This window comes from Phoenix dactylifera, unplaced genomic scaffold (genome assembly GCF_009389715.1).
Source record: "Phoenix dactylifera cultivar Barhee BC4 unplaced genomic scaffold, palm_55x_up_171113_PBpolish2nd_filt_p 000931F, whole genome shotgun sequence".
Lineage (NCBI taxonomy): Eukaryota > Viridiplantae > Streptophyta > Magnoliopsida > Arecales > Arecaceae > Phoenix > Phoenix dactylifera.
The window spans coordinates 7330-20656 of record NW_024068290.1 but is presented as its reverse complement, the minus strand read 5'-3'; the positions used below and the strand labels follow the sequence as shown (position 1 = coordinate 20656).

At 37.5% G+C, this 13327-nt stretch overlaps 1 protein-coding gene and 1 long non-coding RNA gene across 2 annotated transcripts; one reads left to right on the top strand and one right to left on the bottom strand.

Moving 5' to 3' along the window:
* Positions 1–3560: 3560 nt before the first annotated feature.
* LOC113462969 lies at positions 3561–7981 on the top strand. Its single transcript, XR_003386387.2, has 2 exons — positions 3561–4222; positions 7493–7981. It is a non-coding gene; the product is annotated as an uncharacterized LOC113462969 (long non-coding RNA).
* LOC103710725 (G-type lectin S-receptor-like serine/threonine-protein kinase At2g19130) lies at positions 5803–13085 on the bottom strand. Its single transcript, XM_008796606.4, has 2 exons — positions 10706–13085; positions 5803–7713 (listed from the first exon to the last, which is right to left on the bottom strand). Exon 1 carries the CDS (start codon positions 12798–12800, stop codon positions 10746–10748), a length of 2055 nt encoding a protein of 684 aa, XP_008794828.2. The 5' UTR covers positions 12801–13085; the 3' UTR covers positions 5803–7713; positions 10706–10745.
* Between the last annotated feature and the right edge of the window lie 242 nt (positions 13086–13327).

Genomic DNA, 13327 nt, shown 5'->3' with positions numbered 1-13327 from the left:
GGGAGGAAGTAGAAATACTTAGGAAAAATGATATTTTTTATTTTAATTTGATAAATGATTTAATTTACGTCACGACTTAGAATATGACCGAGTCATGGTGCCAAAGTACTAAAGATGACGCTTTGTTTTTGGTTGTTTTAAGTGTTTTGACCTGAATACCCACCCGATTAAGTTGCAGGAGTTCGGAGGATGAGAGCATCTCCGACGGAGTAATGTACTGAGTGAATAATTTCTCAAATAAAAATAAATTCGAAAAAGATGTCCACAAAGTGAATTGGAGCAAGAGTTGAAGCTTAGTGCCTGAATAACATTGTACTCCGTGAGAGTTGGTTTTAAAGGATTTCAACAATTCCATATTGAAGTGACCTAAACTAATGATTTCAAATCCACTATGTGCGAGAACATAATTGGAAGTTCTTTTGAAATCATGTTAAATTTAGCAATGCTAAGAGATTAAGATTATGAGTGAAATTTACTGCTTAATAGTTAACAAAAAAAAATGGCCTCTTGAGATATGTTAGCAATGCAAACATCATGCAGGTATATCCCAACGAGCCAAAATAACCCATTACCATTCAATTCTTTCTATTTATAAATATTTGTATGCGTTAATTTGAGAGACAAACCCGTTAGAAGAAAATACCTAAAATCTTAATAATTTTGTTTGGGATTATTGAGCAACTAAAATTATAGTGTCATTGGTTATTCATATAAATTACTACTGTATTTAGTTATTATAACAAAATTCTTTATGGAAGGCACCAAAATAGTAATTGTTGCATATATCTATCTTAATTTTTATAAATTGTAAATGTTTGGATGTAGAAAATCATCAAATGGTGTACGTAGGTAAATGAAATCTTTAATTATTTAGCACCCACTTGGCAAGTAAGTTATATAAATGGTTTTTATTGAACTAAAGATTTATCATTGTTTGCAATGAAATAAATCATATTCTAGACATCTATAACCGTTGCTTGTGCAAATCCAAATCGATCTCTTAATTTTCTAGATGTCCATGGCAGCTATAATATTTATAGTGCTACCACATATAATAGGATCCACCAATTTTATTTTTTTATATATTTTAATAGTATTAGAGTGGAATATGAAAAATACAAGATAAGACGGCTCGAGTAGAGAAAATCAATAAACATGAATAACTAAATAATGTATAATCTGAAAAAAGATAGCATATTGGAAAAATTATGCTTGAAATTTCTCCTTCAATCATACATGTATCTGCGATAATGATGAGCAATCATGTACAATACAAATTCAAATTGTCTAATTTTTACCATTGAATTTTTTGTAGGAGATGTTAAGTATTAAAACTAAAATTTAATTTATAAAAAGAGACGTACATTCTTTTTCTTTCCTGAGAAATGCAGTAGCTATCTTGCTCTAGAATTGAAACTTGGATCTCTTTTGGGAGAGCGATGGATACCAAACAGTAGATCCAGCGACCTAGAAGCTGAAAAAAGAAAAATGCACTACTTCCACTGATTTTTAGTAGACTATAAAACTTTAATTTTTGTGAGCGAGAAAAGAACGTAGGCAAACGGCGCCCAGACGTGGAGAAATCAGTACCTTCCAACGACCTTGCCAATGATGAGGACATTTTTGTAACTTTACATCTGGTAAAAGAAAAAGGTTCGCGAAGGAAACGGTAAGTGGAAAGACACCGATGCCGACAAAGACATCCACCTCACCGCATATTAAGAGATCTTCCAACAAATATAAAATTTCTCCTCCATGGACTGGCCATAGTAAACACAAAACAAAACCCGTGACCGCGACCAGCACCAGCAGCCCGGGATCCGCTCGTGGTTCTTTCAGCGCACCTTTTCCTTGGGTCTTTTAGAGTTTGGTCAGTTACCGGTCTTGGCGTGTCGTAAATGCCGCATTTATGGACGCCGAGGAGGCAAAGGTGAGAACATTGGACAGCTCTCAGTTTGACGGTGATCACGACGTGGGAACCGCGGAGTACGGAAGTCTTGTCCAGTAAGGACCGTTGGATGGTGATCGGACAGCGCCTAGCATTTCTTGTTGGTGAGACGTCGGCATCACTCTGGGTCAAAAAAATGAAGAGCTACAGCAGTATAATGTTTTCTGAAAATTATTACAAAAATCTTGATCATCCATAACTTTTATTTATCAAATATTTTGCCATTTTCAGTCATTCAAATTCTTTATAAAATTTTCCATTTATATGTTTGTCGAAAAACTCCATATCTTTCCTTCTAATTAATTTTTTTATGAATATATATATATATTTTTTTAAAAAAGAGAATTTTATATTCGCCTCTCTTTATCTAGGCCAAAGCCTTGGTCCTTGGACACACCAAAATAAAGTTCGGCTGTATCAAAAAACAAACTTGTGATTTTGGTCATACTCCCACGAGGGCAGAGAAAAGATCTACGGCCACCACCTTTTCTCGTGGTGACAACTCATAGCTGTTACGATAATGGTAGATCCAAATTTATGATTTGAAAGATATCTATTTATTACAAAGGATTTCTTAGCAGGTGAAGCTATTGATTATGAAAATTAATGCACACTGTTCTCAGACGTATACTTTAGCAAGATATTTTCTGCACACGGCCAACCACAGGACACGTAAGTGCATGAAAATGTTAATAATGTATATTTATCTTTGTCGAGACTTAAAGTGTGTGGACCCTTGGAATTCATGGAGGATCTGATGGATGAGCCCTTCACATAGTCCTAATGGCGAAATCAAGGATGTCATCAGCTGGTTGTCCAACCTACAGACAGATTCTGAGTTCTCTCACTTTGTACTGTAGGATATGAGGAGGATGATTGCTAGAAAGATAAATACAACGATAGATTGGATGGTCTTTTTTTGGCTAATCACTGTAGAGCCAACTTCTATGAGTCAATACTCATATGGATGCTAGCTGTATTTATTCTAGGACAATGCATTCAGGCCATCTTACTGAAAAAAAGAAAAAAAAAATTGATGGAGCTATCATTTGTGTATTTTTATGATTTAAAACAGGAATTTTATGCTGCAAAAAGGGAACTTCTAATTAACATAACTTGACCTGAAAAATAGGCCCTCTAAAGCCCTAGCCCAAGGAAAAACATCATAGAGATATGAACCTTTGAGGAGTCTCCCAAGTAACTATTGATCATTTGAGAGATTTAGATGCTAGGCCCAACCAAAAAGTGGGTGCATGGAAGTCTGTGAAAAGCTACTCTTGGTGGTTGAAATAGCTAGGATATTTTGTCTTTTTCAGTTTTTGTTAATTTTTTTAAAACGAAGATATCTTTCAAAAACTTATTGATGACTTTCCTCCGCTTAAAATAACAAAAAATATAACATTAGCTAGTGCATTCGAGGATGCACAATTAAAAAAGAAAAAAAAAAGAAAGCTACACTAGGGAATCTTGGAAGTGAGGCCTGCGCATGTGGAAGAGTTCTGACCTCGTGTGTTAAAAGAATAACACTTGGTATAAAAAATTAAAATAGCGAATTATATGCTGGAATGCCATGAAGTCAACTTTGATGTGCGCTTTATAAAATGAGAATGGGAGTCCTCATGAAAGGAGCCCAAGAAGCACCCTCTACTGGTTCATATTTTAGGGCTTAGTATATGCTATGTGCATTAGAAGCATTAGGAATAGTCAGTCATGGTTTTGAGTCTTTATTAATACTCAATAACTGATCTTTTATTATTTTTCTTTTACTATTAATGCAATTAATATTTTTATATTTACTCCTTGCGTATGGTGCAGTTTATCTTTTACAAATATTATATAAATGTTACTACAAATTTAAACCTATATTACAGACACTTATTAGAGTCTAAAAATATTGACATTATCATCACTTACCTTTTTATGGAAATGAAATAAACTTTTCAGTTATCCAATATATTATTATTATTATTATTATGGGGGGATTAACCGAGGAGGGTATCAGCGGTCTTGATTTCCTAACAGGCTCTTGATTTCCTAACAGGCTCGAACCAATCGGGATTTTATGGTCTGGTTCCGTTCTTTATGACTTCGGGGCAGTCCAGAGCCTTGTTTTCAGAGCCGCAAGGCGTCTTGTCAGCGACCGCCCAAGAACCAGCTCAACAAAGCAAAGCTCAAGAGGGAACTGTTTTAAAGACGAGCATTGGCCGTTCGACGAATTGCCTGACTGAATTCAGGCGTTAAATTCACGCTCACGGGTCCAGAAAGTTTCAAGAGGTGTGTTGTTTCCTTTATGCTTTGAAGTATTTCATTTCTTTTGTGCCTGTTGCTAAAATCAATGGATTTTGTATGATAGTCCAAACTGAAATGCATTAAAAAAAAAAGCTTTAACGAATATATTTAAAATTTCACTACAATTGAATCAAAGTTTTGACTGAAGATAGAGGTAAATACGGTTCAAAACTATAACATAAATATTTCAAGAAAAAATTTCCTCAAAAGAATGCAAGGAAATGGAATATCAACCACAAAAATAATAGTCCAGTCTCATCTAGTGCGAGCTGACTGTGTAGAGTTTATGACAAACAGGTCAACTCTACAAATGGTCAGCATTCAATTGAATTTTCTTGAGTGAGGCATGACATGCCTTTTTTTTTTTGAACTTTTATGATGATTAACAGTAACAACATGGATGGTGCATCTCTAACTGTAACTTAGGATGCTCTTTTGTTATTAATTATAGAACAAGTACCGCACTAAGTATTTGTGCTTAAAACAAGCTTATTTCAACAAGAATAGTCCTTATAATAGCAGATATTGATATCTCTAAAATAGTTCAACCTTCCATATCCAGACTTACAAAATAGATAATATACGGTTGTAATTCTACAACGATTAAGGAAGCTCACCATGACTCGATTGCTAATATACACCTGCACAAAGGGCTAATGAAAACAAGGAGCTACTTTAGATCCCTCCCTTACACATCATCTTTACCATGTCAAAGTCATGCATACAAAGCCACATCATGATATAAAGTGATGCTATGTTTGAATTGTTTTCTCATTGTGCCAACTTCAGTCAGAATTGGTTTCTCCTTGCTCATGGGGGAAATCTTTGGTCAGAAAGAATTGTGGATAGTCATAGAAGACTTACGAGTAGTCTATCTCCCTTGTTGAAACTGAGTTCCCAGGGAAATGTGATGCATATACTTGCTTTCATTCTCCTCTTCTCTCCCTCCCCCTTCTCACTCTTGTAAATTTTTCTTCTATCTTCCAATAATAAGGCCTGTGAGCTTTTTTACAGCAATGGCAGTAGAATCAGGCAATGCTCCTTTATAGACAAAACCGAAACTTTCTCCCCCCGATCTCTCAGAGAAGTTCTTGGTCATTGTCTGTAAGGCTCTGTATCTAAAGACCATCATAGAACCATCTTCAACTGCCTTAGATACTCCAATTAGTCCTCTGCTTTGGTAGCTCCAAATTAGCACCAAAACAATGCTCAAAACAATGACAAGTCCTGCACCAATAACTTCGCCTGTAATTGTTCCCTTCCTATTCTTAGAACTTGGTAGCTCAGAAGCTGCAAGGCTAGGATAAATACAGTCCACCATGCTATTGCTATATCTGATGGCTGCGCAGACTCTGGAGATCTTCATTCCAAGTTGAACACCCATGTCTATTATAAGCATAAGAAGTGCAAAAGGAGCTGTTCAAGCAAGTTAATTGGATTTCACCAAAAAAAAAAAAAACGAGCTAATTGGAAAGCCTCGGCGCTCCCATTACCGCAAGCTTCCAGTTCTTGGGCCATTGTGTGGTAGATCAAAATCATCACAATCTCTTTCTCTCTTTCTCTTCTTTTTTTTTGAGTTAACTCATCATAAACTTATGATCACAACATCACAATTTGGTTTTTCTGACACTCTCTATTTCATTATCCTGAATTCCAGTCTTCTAGAGATGCAGGCTCAAAACCTTGTAGACATCTATAGAGGAGCACATCATTATCATCACCGATACTGAAGAAACCACTAAGAGAATAAACATCACCATGGAGTTTTGGTTGAGACCAAATGAGAACCTAGCCTGCACTATTATTATTCAACCACGACCACTGTAATCCTTGCCCTGATACATCCACCACAAATCTGGTGATGGTGCTTAGTATCAAAAAGGATGCAAGTTATGCAGATCTCACTCTCAAAATAGATGTAGTTGAAGACTTCATTCCTTAAAAAGAATACTAAGCTCAAGAAGACTTTGTTCCTCGTCATTTCAGGGACTAAGCTGAAGAATGGCCATTCCATTCTCTACTAATCCGGTACATTTTAGAACCATTCCATAACTGAACCAACTGATTTTTTCCATTAGGGTCGAAGCCATAAGAGTAAGGCCCAGGAGCTGGATCTTCTGGATTATTTCATGAAGTGACGTTATGCACTCCCCGGTAAGCTTGTTCCAACCAATTTGTCCTCCAGGGAGCCATGTGTCAGTTGGTGATCGAAGCTCTGCCAAACTACAGAAGTGGAGTCTAACCGGTTTCATCAGAGCAAAGTTTCAAAGAGTCAAGCAGCATTGCAGTTGTTAAGTCTATAGCAATGGAGTTTAAATTTGATGACCAGATTACAGTTTGTACCTCATTCAAGAGGACAAAATTTCCATCTTGGGATACCTTTAGCTCTAAAAGTGAAGAGCTTAAGATCGGTCTCTACCCAAAAGACCATTCTTTCAAGCCTCCTTTTATAACACATGCCTATATAGAAGTTTTGTGGCTTATTGGTGTGAAGAAATCTAGCTCACAGTCCTCGCTAGGGCTTAAACAAGGGTAGTATGTGAGGACTCATGCAGCCATATGTTTAGTCCTACATCGGCTATTTAATGGATAGATCATGAGTATTTATACAGGATCAAGGAACTTAAATAATATATCCTGTTTAGCTTTTTTGGATGAGGCTCTAAATCATTACGAATTCCAATGGACCCATGCTGCAGTGTTTTCTAGTCCACATGGGCTACAAGCTAGATACGCTCTGATACTATTTGTAATGATCAGGACCTCACCCAAAAAGACTAGCCAGAAAGTATTATTTAGGTTTTTTGGTCTTGTATAAGTATCCAGAATCTAGTTGATGTGAGAATAAATATATGCCTGCATGGGTCCTCCCACACAGATGCCTTCAGTGGAGATTATGATTTGGTTTTATGAAAGGAATTGGCCGCAAGAGAGAGTATCATCAACAATAGAGAGGTGGTTACTGAGAGAGAAGAAGAAAAGACATGGAGAGAGAACCAACTCCTGGTGGTGGCCATCAACTTAGAAATAAAGCACCAACAATCGATCTACTTAAATTTGGAATTTAACAATTGAAGTGGAAGTCTATGATGAAGCCAAAATGATAATTATTGGTCATAATTAAATAACCAACTAAATGGATAGATTGAAACTGTCAAGTTCTGGATCCATTAAAATTAATACAATAATACCCAATGGCTTGAGAACCTGCTCGCTCTCCAATCTAATACAGTTGCTCCACTGGTGGATGAGAAGGGCAGGGAATAATTGTTTGGCAAACTTCCTCAGAGCCCTAGGATGGCGGAAGAGAAGATGGTGTCTAGAGCTTCTTTGGTGCAACTGGAGAAGTCTGTAGCTGTTCCTGCCTCATCACTGGTGACTGTTGGCCGGAGCTTGAGCTTGCCTCTTTCCTTTGGAGGATAGAGTCTTTGAATCGCGACCTTGTTTTGCACGTTTGCATGGGGCACTGCCTACAGCTGCATCCTCATAGGTGCATGTTAGGTTAAATATTGATTCAGAAATCCTTAAATCCACAGTTGACTATCATCAAACAATAATAAGTCAAATTCATGGCCATATGAACATCACATTTTTATCAGGCATTTTGTAATTGTTGTGGTCAAATTAGGTGTCTGCTAACCCCTGGCTTTGGGTTAGGGTTCTGTGTTGTATTTTTTATCTTAAAGAAACTGTATTAGACCGAGTAACTATTTTCAAGAATAGACTAGATGACTATGGAAATGATGAGGCATTCGAAGCAATTCAGCTGAAAACTTACCTTTGTTGGGAAAATATACTGTTGTAGGAACAGATGAACCTTAACCTGCAAACTTTAATAATATCTAAGAAATGTGACATGAAAAAAAATTACCTTGTGATTTTTTTTAAAAGAGAATAGTTATTTGTAACTATTGTAGCCAACTGAATGAAACAATTCCTTCAGAGCATTTCAGAAAGAACAAGTTCGAATTTGATTTCTGTTTGATGTATTTGTTCTTTGTTACAGGAAGAGCTAAAAGCTAAAAATGCATGACTTATTACATCTATATATAGTCAGTTTTATGATTCAAAGAATATTATATAGTTTTGTGTTCCTTTACTTTTCAGATATCTTATATGGAGCATCTTACTTTGAGCTGCTTCTTTAACTCATTCCATGTTCTACTCTAGGACATATTTGGTTCGTGGAAAGAATTTTACTTTGCTGAAATATTTTTTCTGAGAAGCTGATATCTGGATATATGATACTTGAAAAAATAGTTTTTGGATGTTTCGTTAACTATGAGAAAGTGACATAGAAAACACAATTTTTAGAATAATTTATGTTTAGTTGAGCATCTACTTTTCTGAAAAAGTTGTATAAAATACTTATACCCTTAATAAAATTGTGTAAAATACCTGTAAAACATCACATGCATAATTTTAAAATATTTTAAAATATTTAGAAATAGGTATTAAAAATATGTATTGGGTTGAATTTTTAGAGTTCAAACAATTCTTAATAGTTGGCAACTTTTTTATATTATGGTAATTTTTAATAGTTATTAATATTATTTTTATATTAAAATTACCACAATTTCTTTATATTGTGGTAATTTTTAATAGTATTTTTTTAATAGTTTAAGATTAGCTATTAAAAATAGTTATTAAGAAGATCAGGATGGCTTAAGAGCATTTTGGTAAAAAAAATATCATAATTTCTAGCTCATGGAAAAATAGTTTTTTCATATCCCATAGATTTTTCTTCCCTACGAAATGTGGTAAACTTATTTTCATGGAAAAGCTATTTTTTAATCTCTCTCCTTTGAAACCTTCAACCAATCATAAGGTATTTTTAGGGCTTTGCCTGGGCAGACCTTGTGTCGGTGTCTTTTTCCTTGCATTGCCTTTTTCTCTGGTGCTCTTCTCTCCTATTACCCCTTTCAAGAGGCAGCATGGTAGTCGTCACCCCCGCCGGAAAGGGAAGGGAGAGCGAAAGCTAGGGCAGACGGAGAAGGAGGTGGGGACTGGGGAAGAAGGAGCTAGGGCAGCGCCGCAGCAAGTCGGAGGAGGATTGAGGAGGATGGTTGGAGAGGAGGGGTTGGAGAGGAGGGCATTGGGCCAATCGTCGGATGCAGGGTTTGGGACTGATCTCAATCCTCGGATCCCGAACTCATTTGGTCTTGTTAAATCACGAGCTCTGTTTGGACTCGTGAGCTGCTCAGGCTCGGATTTAAACGGGTTTCATTTTGGGCCCGTGCTCGGGCTCGTTTGACTAACGAGCCGAGCCTGAGCAGCTCGGCTCGTTAACAAGCCTAATTATCTTATCCTTTCTGACTCTGTTGGTTGCACTCACACCTGTTCTGTGTAAGCTGGCGTTGTACCAAAAAAAATCATGAGGTATTTTTTTATTTTTTTATTGACTATACTTTCCTCACTTCTTTGCCCACGAAGCAAACGAATCCCTAGTGTACTCCCATATTAGATTCTTGTCATCAAGAACACAACCGATAAATGATCCATCAGACCTTCATAGAGGTTTCTAGTCTTCACACCCAGGTACCCCTAGCCAATCTGCAAGGTGATATCATTCATGACATATGGACAAATAACACTTAAATTGCTTCAAAAACTTAATCTTTCTGTATGTGATCTAATAAGCTAAGATTCATTTGCTAATCAACTTTGTTAGAAGCACATATATGAAAGAAAATCTAATCTTACAACACCGTCACTGTGATTGTAAAAATGGTTTTGAGGTGATTTTAATTCAGGTATTAGACACCTGGAGATTTCTCTTTTCTTGACGGAGCTGAAGATTTCTCTTCAGCTGAAATTATTGACTCTAATTTGGCATGTACTTGAATCCAAGTTAATATGCTAGAAGACCAGAATCATTTGTATGAATACAAGATGGGCAGAACACCGACCAGTTCATATGACAACAATGATCAGAATGCTGAACTTATTTCTAGTCCTGAGTGCTATTATGCACTCTTCATAACAGTGTTTTCACCTCCAATGATGATGTATCTACCAAAATATATAACTAATTCCGATTCTATCAAAAAAAGGAAAAAGATGATATATCTACCAGCAATATGCAATTAGCTTCAGATGTGAACAGTTCTTGAAGATTCCTAAAGTGTGACCAGCAATTGATGCTGAAAGCACCACAAGTTCAGAAGAAATAGCATTTGATAAGTGCTAGTGCAAAATCTTGGTGAATTAGTGATACCATGATTTCCATCATAGACGTCAGATTTTTTCACTCAGATGACAAAATAAAACCACAATTGAAGATATTAATCTGGCCTAGCTATTCTACCTAACTTTTAAGACAAAATTTGGTCAAGTACTTCATTGAAATAGCTCACAAAGTGATCCAAGCAACTATCTTTGTTTTATTCTTATATATATGTATATATTATTTTAACACAAATAGCTGGGAATACTACAGAGCAGCTCAAGGGATTAGTTAAAGCTTACATGTGACAGCAGATCTTAATGGATTTACTTAAATAGTGGGTTATAACGTCTGCCCACCAAAAGTTGCTTCAGAAGAAAGCATATCCTCTCGATTCTCCACAAGGTTATAAAGTTGCTTTGGAATAGGTGGCGTGTTCACCTCTACAACCCCTTCTAGGATTTGAACAACCAAACTCATTGTTGGCCTGTGACTCTCTTCATCTTGGATACACCAAACAGCAACCCTACAAGCTCTTCTCAGTTCATCCACATTAGCTTTACCCTCTAACCTGTGATCTAATAAACTAAGAATTTCGTCTTTATTAATTTTGCTGGCAGCCCAAATGGGGAAAAATGTAACATTTCCATCCTCAGATACCTCTGCATTTCTCCTGCCTGATATAACTTCAAGAAGCATCATACCATAACTATAAACATCAGCCTTTGGGGTGATGGCCAATCCAGAGATCCATTCAGGTGCAAGGTAGCCCAGGGTTCCTCTCATGGTTGTCAGAACTCTGCTGAATTCCCTGCCAATTAGCTTTGCCATGCCAAAGTCGGCTACTTTAGGAGAGAATTCTGAGTCTAGAAGTATGTTTTCAGGCTTGATATCGCAGTGTATGATGCAGTCTCTGCAATGCCCATGAAGATAAGCCAATCCCCTAGCTGTCCCAAGAGCAATCTGAAATCTTGCAGTCCAGTCTACAATCTTGGATTTTTTCTGAAACAATTGAGAGCCCAATGAGCCATTTGGCATGTAATCATATACCAGCAATCTTTCAGAACCTTCCGAACAGAATCCGCGAAGGCCAACAAGATTCACATGCCTTGCCTGCCCAATTGTGCTCACTTCTGCTCGGAACTGCTTCTCTCCTTGTCCAGTTCTTTCAAGTCTCTTCACTGCTACTAAAGTTGAATCGGGCAATGTTCCTTTAAAGACAGTTCCGAAGCTGCCAGCTCCTAGCTTTTCGGAGAAGCGGTTGGTCGCCTTCACTAAATCCTTGTACCTAAATAGCACCAATGAACAACCCTTGATCTCTTCTGATACACCAGTTGGATGCTTAGATTGAAATTTCCATATCAGTGCAACAGCAACAACTAAACAAACGGCAGATCCAGCAACTGCTCCAATAATGATTGGTATGATTCCATGAACTCTTTGGCTGTTTTCACTCCGAAGATCAGAAGCTGCAAGGCGAAGATAAAGGACTCCAGAATCTCCAGTGCTTGAACCATTGGAAAGTTTCTTAAGATCATAGAGATCCCCATTCCATATCGAACACGTACCGCTGTATGAGTAAGCAGTACAGAAACAACTTCTTAAGCAAGCTGATTCACATTCTTCTGCAGTCCCAGCCCCCAAATATTGTGGATTGGTCGGTGGTTGCACATCGGATATCATCAAAAACTCATCTTTTTCTCTGTTCACGGAGCTATTGAAACACTGCAAAGGGGTTCTCCTTACACACCCACCACTCCAATCACTCAAATTCCAATCTGTCGAGGATTGTGGTTCGAAACCTTCTAAACAACTGCAGAAAGGCACTGTTTCTAAACTGCAGCTGCCGAAAGCCCCACATAGAGATGGAACCGAGCATGGATCACTTGGTAATAGACAAACCCATAACCATTCCTGAGAACTCTCAATCCACTTCAAGATCTTTGCTTGCCCTGTTACATCCATGACGAGTCTCGATATAGTAGAGGTATCTCTAAAGGTGTACGTGAAATAGTTCTCCCTTTCATTGGAAACATGGACATAGCTCAGGTAATTGCCCGAACTCATATCAGGAATGTTGGCAAATATCTTGCCATTCCAAAGCCCGGTAGTCCAATATTTGGTACCATTTCGCCATAGAAAATATTGGTCGGTTCCGTTTGGGTCTATGCCATGGGAGAAAAGTCCAGTTGAAGGATCCTCCAAGTTTCTCCATGAAATAAGGAGCTGGTTTTCTCCAGAGATTCTATTCAGACCAAGCTTCTGTCTAGGCAGCCATGTATCAGTTGGGTGATCAAAACTCTGCCACAATGCAGCAGAGGAGTTCGAACCGTATCTTAAAACCAAGTTGCCTGTGTCAAGAAGCACCGCGACCGTGGAATTTGTTGAGGTGGTCATGATTAAATTTGATGACCAGACTGGGATCCCAGATTGGGCAAGGACTAGATTGCCATCTTCTGAGATCTTAAGTTCTGATGCACCAGTGTCAGATATTGGATGGTCTCTGTTTGCTATCCAAACTACTGCTCTAACTGGGATTTGTTTATACCATATGCCTATGTAGAAATTTTTAGAGTTGTTACCTGGTGTGAAGAAACCCAGTTCGAAGATGCCACCTTGAGAGACAATGGTCTGGTTTCCAGAGAGAGACCGATCTGGATAGAGGGTATCAGCTGCTTTGGAGAGATGGAACTGAAGGAGAAATGGATAAGGAAAACCAGTGTCAGGAAACATGACTTGCTCCAGTGATCCATGTTTTGATAGAAACAATAGGCTGAAAGGAGGAAGAAATGATGTATTGAGAGAGAGATGATAGAACAAAATAGTTAATAGGAAGGTATCAGCTTCTCTAGATAGATGGCTTCTGAAGGAGAAGAAAGGCTAGAAAAGGTTATTCCATCTTCTCTGGAGGAAGAAGAAAAAAA